The 12814-nt window shown below is 40.0% G+C and overlaps 1 protein-coding gene across 1 annotated transcript; it reads right to left on the bottom strand.

Moving 5' to 3' along the window:
• Positions 1-8078: 8078 nt before the first annotated feature.
• On the bottom strand, positions 8079-9097 carry LOC121968148 (protein LPA2-like). The gene is made up of 2 exons (XM_042518635.1): positions 8593-9097; positions 8079-8383 (listed from the first exon to the last, which is right to left on the bottom strand). The coding sequence occupies exons 1-2, from the start codon at positions 9080-9082 to the stop codon at positions 8244-8246; spliced, it is 630 nt and encodes a 209-aa protein (XP_042374569.1). The 5' UTR covers positions 9083-9097; the 3' UTR covers positions 8079-8243.
• Between the last annotated feature and the right edge of the window lie 3717 nt (positions 9098-12814).

The raw sequence follows: 12814 nt of genomic DNA, 5'->3' as shown, positions 1-12814 counted from the left end.
AAACGGCACCGCCGGGAAATTTTACTCATAAAATTGTAAAAATTAGTTTTAAAATTATAGAAAATTATGAAAATATATAATTTTGAATTATATATTAATTTTGTGATAGTCATGGCCCAAAACCCAATATGATTGGTTGTGTTGTAATTCATAATACGGCCTGCGTGCCGTTACGTGTTGTATTATATTCGCGACCTGCGCGTCGTGCCTTCTCTTATTTTCTTGTTGTAAATTAGATTTAGACTCGAATGTAACTCGAGTTTCAAATTGTAATGTAGAAATTGGAGTGGTGGAGGGTCCACACGAGACGGAGTTCCGAGGCGGGCACGAGCAACACAAGGTGGTCAAAGGGAGGAGCTTGGAGAAGCTGTTGACCCTAGGTTGATCATTCGATCTTCTCATTGGCTTGAGAATATCGTAGTAGGGCCATGACTAAATCACAAATAGATTAATTAATTAATTGTTATGTATATGATGCATGTTTAATAGTTAATTAATTAATTAGTGCCTTAACGATTAGATTAGATCTAAGTCGTGCACATGATGCACCCTTGCGATTAGATTAGATCTAAGTCATGCACAAGATGCATCCTTCTCGATTAGATTAGATCTAGATCGAACCAACTCTAAATGCCTAACCATGCCGTGATACCTATCACTACCTCGATCACATGTATTGTTGAATCTGCCAAAGCAGAGCAATACATATTATCTTGGTAGGGTACGGAGGGACAATCTTGGTCCCGCCTATCAACGCATGGGTGAATACAAACTCAATTAGATTGAGTATTCCTAGTTACTCGGTTGGATTGAGTCAACTATAGGCATTATTCCAACGGTTGGAAAAGATAGGTCAAAATCACATCTATATTAACTCTCGGGCGTATTAGCCAAAGCTAACTCGAGTTTTAATATAAATGCAGATATTGATTCTATAAACAAGAGTTGCATAGAGATGTAATTGGTAATCGTTACCTACCGATCATACTAAGCCTTGGGCGTATTAGCCAAAGCTAACTTAAGGGTTAGTATGATGTGGATCTTGTCCCACAAGAATTATAGAATTCAGTGGGAGCATCATTTAATTAAAGGCCTAATTAGATGATTTAAAAGAATATGATATTTATTTCTGCAAATTTTATGTTGTAGATAACCATGACGTCGAATACGAACTTTTTCTCTCTGCGTTCTGTCCTTAAGAAGGACAAGCTCAACGGAGCAAATTTCCTGGACTGGTACACGAACTTGAGAATAGTTCTCACCCAAGAACGTAAACTGTACGTTCTGGAGCAGCCCATTCTGGAGGCTCCTCCTGCCACTGCCACGCGAGCAGACCGTGATGCTTACAAGAAGCATCAAGATGACGCATTCGATGTGTCCTGTCTAATGCTCGCAACCATGAACTCTGAGCTTCAGAAGCAACATGAGTTGATGGGTGCTTACGATATGGTTGCACATCTTCGTCAACTATATCAAGGACAAGCAGGGCACTGGAAGAGGAACTTCACAGGATACCTGGAAGATCTTAACAAGAAGAGAAATAAGATTTCTACTTCAGGTATAAATGTTATAGAAGTCAACCTCTCTATTTCTTCGTCGTGGGTATTAGATACCGGATGTGCTTCGCACATTTGTACTAATGTACAAGCACTAAGAAATAGCAGAGCATTGACAAAGGGCGAGATAGACCTACGAGTAGGCAATGGAGCACGGGTTGCTGCTGTTGCTGTAGGGACTTATTTTCTATCTCTGCCCTCTGGGCTTATACTAGAGTTAGATGATTGTTGTTATGTGCCTGCATTGACTAAGAACATTATATCAGTTTCTTGTTTGGACAAGAAAGGATTCTCGTTTATAATAAAGAACAAATGTTGTTCTGTCTATTTAAACGATATGTTCTATTGTAGTGCACCTCTGATGAACGGACTCTATATTCTAGACCTTGAGAGCTCTATCTATAACGTTAGTACCAAGAGGTTCAAATCGAACGATATGAACCACACCTATCTCTGGCACTGTCGCTTAGGTCATATAAATGACAAGCGCTTATCCCAGCTCCATAAGGATGGTTTGTTGGACTCATTTGATTTTGAATCATATGAGATATGCGAGTCATGCCTACGAGGCAAGATGACCAAGACTCCCTTTAGTGGGCACAGCGAGAGAGCGACTGATTTGTTAGGACTCATACATAGTGATGTATGTGGCCCTTTCAATGTCGCTGCTAGAGGCGGTTATAGGTACTTCATCACATTTACTGATGACTTCAGTAGATACGGTTATGTGTACTTGATGACACATAAGTCCGAATCCTTTGAAAAGTTCAAAGAATTCAAGAATGAAGTACAGAACCAGCTTGGCAAGAGTATTAAGATACTTCGATCCGATCGAGGTGGTGAATGCTTAAGCCATGAGTTTCGTGACTACTTAGCTGAGTGTGGGATTTTATCTCAACTCACTCCTCCTGGAATACCACAGTGGAATGGTGTATCCGAAAGGAGGAATCGTACCCTATTAGATATGGTACGATCTATGATGAGTCACACAGATCTTCCGACATACCTCTGGGGCTATGCTCTAAACACGGCAGCTTTCATTCTCAACCGAGTTCCATCTAAGGCCGTGATAAAGACACCATATAGGATATGGACTGGGAGAGATGCTCAGGTGTCTTTCATGAGAATTTGGGGTTGTGAGGCTTACGTACGACGTCAAGTCTCAGACAAATTAGGACCCAAATCCGACAAGTGCTATTTCATCGGATATCCCAAGGAAACTAAGGGATATCACTTCTACATTCCCAGTCAGCACAAGGTAGTTGTAGCAAAAACTGGGGTCTTTTTAGAAAGGGACTTTGTTTCTAGAAAGACTAGTGGGAGCGCGTTCAATCTTGAAGAAGTTCAAGATGCGAACAATAGCACTGATGCCTCGATGGAAGTTGAACTGGAACCACAAAGTGTTGTGGATGATGTTGTTCCACAAAGAGTTGAGGAACAACAACCAGTTCAAGTAGACATACCTCTTCGCAGGTCTGATAGGGTACGTCGTCAGCCTGAGAGATACTCATTTCTCTTGTCTGACCATGATGACATTGTGCTCATAGAGGATGAGCCTACCACCTATCAAGAAGCTGTGATGAGACCAGATTCTGAGAAATGGCTAGAAGCCATGAGATCCGAGATAGAATCCATGTACACCAACCAAGTATGGACTTTGGTTGATCCACCTGAAGGGGTAAAACCCATTGGGTGTAAGTGGGTCTTTAAGAGAAAGACTGACATGGATGGACTTATCTATAAGGGTCGCTTGGTAGCTAAAGGTTTCAAGCAGATTCATGGTATTGACTATGATGAAACCTTTTCTCCAGTAGCGATGTTTAAGTCCATTCGGATCATGCTTGCTATTGCAACCTACCATGACTATGAGATATGGCAGATGGATGTCAAAACCGTGTTTCTGAATGGAAACCTACTCGAGGATGTGTACATGACACAACCTGAGGGTTTTTTAGATCCACAGCATACTAGCAGAGTATACAAGCTGCATAGGTCCAAAGCAAGCTTCTCGGAGCTGGAATCTTCGATTTGATGATGCGATCAAACAGTTTGGTTTCATCAAGAACGAAGATGAGCCTTGTGTCTATAAGAAGGTTGTAGGGGACATAGTTGTCTTCCTCATATTATATGTGGATGACATACTACTCATTGGGAAGGACATCCCTATGCTTCAGTTTGTCAAGACCTGGCTAGGGAGTTGCTTCTCAATGAAGGACTTAGGTGAGGCATCCCGCATTCTAGGGATACAGATCTATAGAGATAGATCTAAGAGATTGCTTGGCCTAAGTCAGAGTACATATATTGACAAGGTACTCCTTCGGTTTGCCATGCAGAACTCCAAGAAGGGATTTCTGTCGATGTCACATGGCGTGAGTCTTTCGAAGACTCAAGGTTCCTCTTCTAGAGAGGAGAGAGACCGCATGGATCAGATCCCTTATGCCTCAGCCATAGGATCGATCATGTACGCCATGCTGTGTACTCGACCTGATGTCTCGTATGCTTTGAGCATGACGAGCAGATACCAGTCAGATCCAGGTGAAAGTCACTGGATAGCGGTCAAGAATATTCTTAAGTACTTACGAAGGACTAAAGAATATTTCTTGATATATGGAGGCAATGATGAGCTAACTGTAAAGGGTTACAGTGATGCCAGACCAATCGGGATGATTACCGATCGCAGATCGTGGTTCGTATTTTGCATTAATGGTGGTCTTGTCATTTGGAAGAGTTGAGCGGGATCGATGAGCTGATTCTACAATGTGAGTATATTCTTGCATCGAGGCGAAAGGAGGCGATTTGGATCCGCAAGTTCATTATCTTGAACTGGTGGTTCCTAGCATCGCTGATCCAGTTAAGCTCTATTGTGACAACAATGGAGCTATAGCACAGGCGAAGGAACCTCGCTCACACCAGTGGACCAAGCACATACTACGGCGCTTCCATCTTATTCGAGAGATTATCGACAGAGGAGATGTGAAGATTTGCAGAGTACCTACAAAGGCTAACATCGCAGATCCCTTGACCAAGGCTTTGGCACAGAGGAAGCATGATGGTCACACTAGGTCTTTAGGCCTTAGAGCCTATACTGATTGGCACTAGTGCTAGTGGGAGATTGTTAGTTAGAGCCCTAGAGCCAATCATTTGATGATTGTATGGACTCATGTATATCATATTCTTGTATATTAATAAAGGCATTTGTTTGGTTATTATACTTATTTATATTAGTGCCAAATAGACTAAGTATAATAGCGTCCTTGAGTAGAAGGTCCATACCTATATCAATCGATTAGTTGAATCGATAGTGAGATGATATAGGGAACACTACTCTAAATCATTCCTAGTCGAGTATTAGCATTCAGGGACAATGTTAATACAATAAGACTAGCATGTAGGTCAGCTCGATGACTTGATCTCACAAGTCATGGATATAGAGATATCAAGCTGACACATGGGTATGCATTAGGGAATGTATACTGAATGACCCGCCATGAGAAAGTATCATGGATCGTTATATGAGTGTCATATACTTTCTCATGTGGCTATTAGTATGACTATTAGTCCTTAGATCTGAAGTCACCATGGATCCCTACATAAGGAGTTATGTACTTTAGTTTCGTCAAACGTCACCCGTAACTGGGTGGACTATAAAGGCGATTACTGGGTAATTATGCAGAGGGATGTGAGTGATGTAGATGGGATCTATCCCTCCCATATGACGGGAGCGACATCACTATTCTTGATAGAGTGAGACCACTAAGCGCATGGCCATGCCCAAATGAGTAAACATTAGATGTTGAGCTCATTTGATCGAGTGAGTCTACTTGGAGTTCAAGATTTAGATTGATTAGAGGATGACACGGTCTATGCCTCACATTGATCAATCTAGATGTCTAGGATAGAAGGACAATGTCACATATTGTGAGGAGTCACAATTAGTAGTCACAAGGTGATGTTGGATCTTAACATTTCTTGTAACTTGGGTAGCAATGATGTATTGCTAGATGCCGCTCATTGCTTATGTTTCTAAAAGAGTTTAGAAACATTGCCAACGTTACAAGAATCTATTGGGTCACACACAAAGAACATGTGGATGAAGATTAGGTTCATATGATGAACCAATTGGATTAGGTTCATATGATGCACCAAAGATTGGATTCAAAATTAGACTTATTGAGTTAGACTCAATTAGATTCAAATGTTGAATGAGTCTAATTTAAATTTGATTCATTGGGTCAATTTATATTAATGAATTAGATTCATTAAATTAAAATTGACTTGAATCAAAGGTTGGATTTAACTCAACAAGGAAGAGAATTGGTCAAGTTTGACTTGACCAAATGGAAGTTGAAACATCAAGTTTGACTTGATGTCTTGCCACATCATCATGAAGGTTGACTCATCCTACTTGGCATGACCAACCTAGCCACATCACCACCTCATAATGGTATGCCACCTCATTGGAGGTTACACATCCAATTGGTTTTAATGTGGCCGGCCACATTAATGAGGGGCTTTATGGTGTGGCCGGCCACACATTAGATGGTGTGGAGGTTTTTGTTTTGTGCATTGATGTGGTGTCATTATTCCTTCTTCTTCCTTGGGTTCCCCTCTCCTCTTGAGTTGCTGTGGTCGTGGCTATCATGGTGAGGAGAAGATGTTGAGTTGTTTCCAAGAGCACAAGGGAAAGTGAAGGTCACAAAGGAGGGTACTAAAGGAGTGTATGTGATTCTCTCTTCTATTTCTCTCTTTTCTCTTTTTTGTTCCCATCTGAGAGCTCTAGAAAAGTGCTAGCACACTTGGGGCTCTCTTCTCCATCTTTGAGTGGTAGAAGACCACTCCTTGTTCGTGTGGATATCACTAGAGGAGTGTCTACATTGACACTCTCGAGATCCAACGCTTCCTTGGACGAGCGGGACTAAACGAAGGGCACGCATCGAAGGTAAAATGGTTTTTCCTTTGTAGATCTACTGTAGATCGTAGTATAAAACTCGTATTTATGTTTTCGAAATTTTTCCTTGCACGGATCTACGGCTTTGGGTGATTCGGGGTTTCCGCGACGCGAAAAACGATTTTCGCGGCCCGAAAAACCCAACACAAGCCTCTTCAATCTCTACCGAGAGACACGTTCCTCGGTGATTGGTGCTTCAATAATTACCGCGTCAAATCAAAATTTTAAATTAGGGCAGGCCAAACTTCGATGCGACTCGAATGAAAGTTGACTTGAGGTTTTCTAATTTCTAGCATGGGCTGACATGACCTGAGCTCAGTTTGACTTGACTCAAGCTCGGTTTGACTTGACTCGAGCTCAGTTGAACTGTTGAATTGACTATGCCATGTGATGCCTACTATCTCCGCCACATCCAGGAATGCCATGAAATAAAAGATTTGAACTCGATGAAATTATTCAAGGTACATATGTATGCCCTTCGGAATTCGGATGGCTTCGTTGCTTGGTAACTTTGGTAGTTGTAGGCCCTTAATTGTCGCTCGTTATAAAGTGATAATCAGGTCACTCAGTTGGCTTGTTTCTTTTTCAATCCCTTTTTCAGAAAACAAGAGCAGGCGTATACAATATATGAACAACTTCAATCACCCGCAACATGATGCAATCATGAATCACCCAGCAACACTTTTACCTTTCAAAGCTCAACAGTGACTTATGGTGGAACCATACGAATACATTTGTAGGAATGCTTAAGCACAAATCCACAACTTTGTTATTCCAAAATTCAAATCTCATATAGTTGCGGACTCAGAATTCTAAGTCCCATTTATTTTGTTTTCCAAAAATAGAAATTGGAAACTATTGAAAATTATAATTTTATTTTTCAAAAAATGTTATTCTTAATAAACTGGACGGTCCTTATTTTGAGAATCTGATACAACGCTGTTGAATCACAATAAAATTTGTCTTTGGCTTCTAGTTTCAATGCAGAAATAATGTAATGTCTCCATTATGAAAATGGGTGGCAGCATGGCTATTGTAGTTATGCATAGAGGAGTGGTTTAAGAGAGTTGCCAAGTGTAATAGAGTCATTAAAGAAAGGTCTATATTTACTTCTAATAAGGTCGTGAATATTTTATGATGTTATCTTTCGCATAAGGTCTCCATTCAACAAAAGGGAGACTGGTCAATCAAACTCTGAAAGGTTCTACATTATTGTGAACACTAGTTGTGTTTGTATCATATGCTACGTCCTACCTATCAGTTTTACCACACAGATCATAGTATGGGTGGTCGGAACTCTATTCTTTGCTTGAGTTTTAGCAAGTGACAGTGCTTTATCCTGTGTTAGCCCAAGAATCACCCAGCAATGCTTAGAAACTAAAATTGTCTGCTTAGTGATTAACCCTCATTTGTCTCAATTGTTTGAGCTTGAGTCTTGAGAAAAATCTACTTTCTATAAGCAGCCTGAAGCTCCCGCCAATATAGCGCGCAACCTTACCTTGCAATGTAAGCAGTTATTTCCGTGAGGGTGTGGCTCAAAGATCGCCATTTTATTTTCTATTAATTCTTTCGAAATAAAACTGCTTGTATTCTTAAGATCTTCCAAGGAAAATTATGAATAACAACATATAACTTCACAAGGGATTTCGCAAGCTCCTAAGGATTCTCATTGAAATGGAAAGAGCAAATTTACTTGACAGACATCAGAAGTAGAAGCGAACGAGCCTCTGGTGGTGTGTTTAGCTCTTCAATTTCTCAGCTTGCAGGTACTTGAAGACTCCATAACCGACGGTGCCGACGAGAAACAGGAGAACCGTGGGGGTGAAGGAGGGATAAAGAAACTTGACGAAGAACCCGTCCCATTCCTCCGGCAAGAAGCCTGCAAGGGCAAAAGCAACTTGTGAGCGCAGAGAATTCGTTTTACATTTCCTTCTTAATTTCCTCACTTCCTTCTCCTACTTTGCCAGGGAGACAAGTAGAAACTAAAACGCAAATCTTGAACCGACGAAGACGTGAGATTTTCGGAAACGAAAACGCAAAGACACCGTAGGAGATTCGTCTCAAAGAGGAATCAGTAAGGGAGTATACCGGACGCAGCGAGAGCGATGCCCTCGACGAGAATGAGCGCGCCCAGACCCAACCAAATAAGGAGAAACGCGCTCTCATTGGCGATCGACTGCTGATCTCGAAGCTCCTGAGACTTGGCCTGCTTACTCGCCGAATAGGGCAGAGAGCTCTCGTCTAAGGGAGAGCGTCGGATCACGGAGCCCTTCTCTCTACCTCCCCCTTTCTTCTTCTTCTTGTTCCTCGCCGAATCCACAGCAGTAGATCCGCCGAAACCGGTTCCTTTACCGTCCGGAATTTTAGGGGATCCGGAGGGAGCATCCTCGACGGAGCTGCGGGAGGCTTCGGATTGGGGCGTCTCCTCGGCTCGGGCGAGGAGATATGCACCTCGGAGGTGGGAGCGATGGAGCGGCAGACTGGACATCCATGGGCAGTGGTGGAGGAGGAGAGACGGAGACGGAGACGGAGGCGTGAGGCGAGAGTGGAGGCGGTGAGAGCGGAGCAGCGCCTCCATTTCCCACCTTATCTTTGTTTTGTGTTCGTTTTATCCAATTCCGATATATTGCCGCCCCAATCACGGGCCCAGCACGTGAGGTGGTATCAGATGTTTTTTTTTCCTTTTTCTTAAAATTCGCTTATTAATAGGATAGAAATGCTTATGATATTATAATAATAATAAAATTGTAGGATCGAAAATATTATACGGGGTGAATAACGCTCATGGTTAATTTATTTGTTAGTATAAAATATACAACGGAATAATAAAACACAAACGCCAAGGGTTTTACTTGGTTCGGAGCCTGTGTGACGACTCCTACTCCAAGGCAAACGCTCGTTGAGCGTTTACTTCGGGCAATCACTATCAATTCGGAAGCTATAGTTTGAAGTACAATATAAATGAAAAACTTATACCGACAAACAAGGAATTAGTAAACTTGAAGCTTTTGGTCGTCGGAGTCAAGTTACAGCTTTATTAGATTATCCTTTGAGCAGCACACAGAAGAAAGATTGTCTTTTCAGTTCTTGTCTTTGCTGCTGCTCGAGACAGGCTTATATAGCCCGTTGAGGGTGCCCTCAACAGCATGGAGGGTGCCTCCAACCCCGTCGGATTCGTAGCGTGGATAAGCTCCGCTTCGCCCGCAGCTTATTCGCCCAAGGGCGCCTCCAAGCCCATGGAGGGCGCCTTTCATCCAGCGTCCAAGGCGCCCTCAAGCTCCATGGAGGGTGCCCTCGGCCTGCTTCCTGCGCTGCTTCTGCCAAGGCATCTGAGGCGCCTCCAAGCTCCATGGAGGGCGCCTCGGACATTGTTCATCCGGGCTTTTAGTACTTTTTCATTCCCTGCAAGATACGTTAGAACAAAATACAAAACATATCCTGCAAAATAGAGTTAGCACAAATAAAATAGGATTAATACAAGAATTTGACAACCACCAGACTGTCTGGTTCTAACTTCGAATTTCCATCCGGAAGCCCAAGGTCGAACCGACGCCTACTGTTCCCTCACCGGGGAACTCGTCCTCACCTACTCCACTCAGAAGAGTTTACCTGTTGCTAGTTGATCCTCCAGACCAACTGGACTTTTTGCTCAGGGTCCGAAGCTTCCGGTCATCATGCTGGATGTCCGCTCCACGACCCGTCCAGTGTTCCACCCAGTTCACGACACCAGTATTTCAACCTAGGGTTACCACCCCTAGGATTTTGCCCGGATCTCTCAACCCGCCAAGACTTTTCGCCTAGCGTTACCACCCCCTATGACCTAGGGTTACCACCCCCTAGGGTTTTCCACCTGCCTAACCGCAGTAAGGACTTTTGCCTAAGTACAAGTAGGATTTTCCTGCAAACTCATTCAAATATGTTAAACCATAAATAACCTTAACTTTGAACCCATTTCCATTATCAAAACTCAGGTTCGATCATCGGATGCTTCCCACACCAACAATCTCTCCCTTTTTTATTATAGCAATAAAATTCAAAATTAAGTAAAATTTAAGTAAAATATGAAAGTAGTATAAATACGTACAAGCATAAAATCAGGATTTAAGTGCAATCAAGTGAAAAAACATGTAGGTGCAAGAAATGCAACTTGTTTGTATCTCCCCCTTAATCACTTATTTACTTAACTGTCACTTTCCTCTCCCCCTTTGTCATATATCAAAAATATTACTTAAAAAGAAAAAAAATGAAAAGACAGGAAATATTTAACTCCCCCTGAAAGGTAGCTGCTACTCAAATATAGTTTTGTAGAAAGAAGCAAAAATTTGAAAGATACTAAATATTGAAAAATAATATAGCTTTAAAGGATTTTAAATATAGGTAAGTACAAGCTTTAAAAGAAGTTGATTAAACACTTAGCTTTAAAAAACTCAACTTAAATAAAGATTCTGATAAAAGTTTTAGCTTAGTCAAGCACTTAGTGAAAATTTTTGATAAAAATACTTTTGACAAACACTAAGCTTAAAAACTAATTTTAAAACATTAAGCTTAATAATAATTTTAATTCAAAAATTTGATTCACCATTAAAAATAATTTTGATTTTGAATAAACACTAAGTTGAATAATAATTTGTTTAAACATGAAAAAAAATAACACAAAAAAAATGACCAAGTTTTAAAAATATTTTTTAAGTAAAGTTTAAAAAACTTTTATTTGAAAAATACTTTTAAAAACATGAACTTGGCTTAACTTGAAAAATCTTTCTTTTACTCCCCTTGATTAATGCCAGTCAATTTTTTTAAAAAAAAATTAATGTCTAGAGTCCAAGCATGAGTAACAAAATATCTACTTTCAAACAAATGTCTAACCCTTAATTACTAGCTGTTTTACCATGAGGTAGCAGCTTTCACTTGGTTAGTCAAATTAAGTAAGTGTTCTAGTTAGTTTGACTAAGCATGGACAACTTAATTTGATTAATATGAATTTGGTATTTAATACTCTGACTTATGTTAAGGTACAGACATAAATATTCTGAAATCCAGGCAGTAATCTATGCATCTCACACCATTCTAAGTATCTTTCATACACAAGTAAGGTAATCCTAGTGTGCTTGTGAGATGCTCTGGCTAAAACCTAAGGGTACATGCTTTCTAGGGGGTAGATATCTAGGCTAAGTCCAAATTTTGAAATACTAACAAATTTGGAATTTTGAAAATATTTTTCCTAGAATTTTAACACAAAAAAAATAACTTTGAAATAGTGAGTAGTAAAGAGGAAAATTTTGAAAGTAGACTCTATTCTACTAAACACATCCCTATTTGTCTTCTAAGTACACTGAACTCAAGTTTAGGTAAGGGTTTTATGAAAATGTCAGCCAGGTTTGACTTGGACTCAACATAGTTGAGTACAATGTCACCCTTAGCTACATGATCCCTAACAAAGTGATGTTTCACTTCTATGTGTTTAGTCTCTGAGTGGTGAATTAGATTCTTGGTTAAGTTAATTGAACTTATATTATCAATTAAAAATTTTATATTTTTATATTCTAGTTGATAGTCTTTTAAGATGTGCATCATCCATAATAGTTGAGATGCATATTCCCCTAAGGCTATGTACTCAGCTTCAGTAGTGGATAAAGCAACACAGTGTTGCTTTCTGCTTGACCAATTTACTAGGCACTGACCTAGAAATTGACAATTACCACTGGTGCTTTTTCTATCTAGTTTGTACCCAGCATAGTCTAAGTCAAAATAGCCAATTTGGTCAAAGGTGCAAGACCTAGGGTACCAGAGTCCTATATTTAGGGTTCCCTTAATATATCTAAGTATTCTTTTAACATTTGTTAGATGTGATTCCTTAGCACAAGATTGGTATCTTGTACACATACCTACTGCAAATAAAATATCAGGTTAACTTACAGTTAGATAAAGTAGACTCTCTATCACACTTCGATAGTATTTTAAGTCTATTGGTTTTCCTTCTAGATCAGAATCAATTTTAACATTGGTTGTCATTGGAGTATTTATATTTTTAGAATTTTCCATTCCAAATTTTCTAATTAATTCCTTAGCATGTTTTGTTTGAAAAATCTAAATTCTGTCTTTGGTTTGTTTAATTTGTAAGCCTAAAAAGAAGTTGAGTTCTCCAACTAAGCTCATTTCAAATTCAGTTTCCATTAATTTCATAAATTTTTTTAAAAATTTAGTATTAGTTGAACCAAAAATTATATCATCTACGTAAATTTGGACTATAAATATGTCTTTTTCTAGTGTTTTTACGAATAGGGTTTGATCTATTTGACCTTCTTTAAAC

This window comes from Zingiber officinale, chromosome 3B (genome assembly GCF_018446385.1).
Source record: "Zingiber officinale cultivar Zhangliang chromosome 3B, Zo_v1.1, whole genome shotgun sequence".
Taxonomy (NCBI): domain Eukaryota; kingdom Viridiplantae; phylum Streptophyta; class Magnoliopsida; order Zingiberales; family Zingiberaceae; genus Zingiber; species Zingiber officinale.
This window is presented reverse-complemented; position numbering and strand designations above follow the sequence as displayed.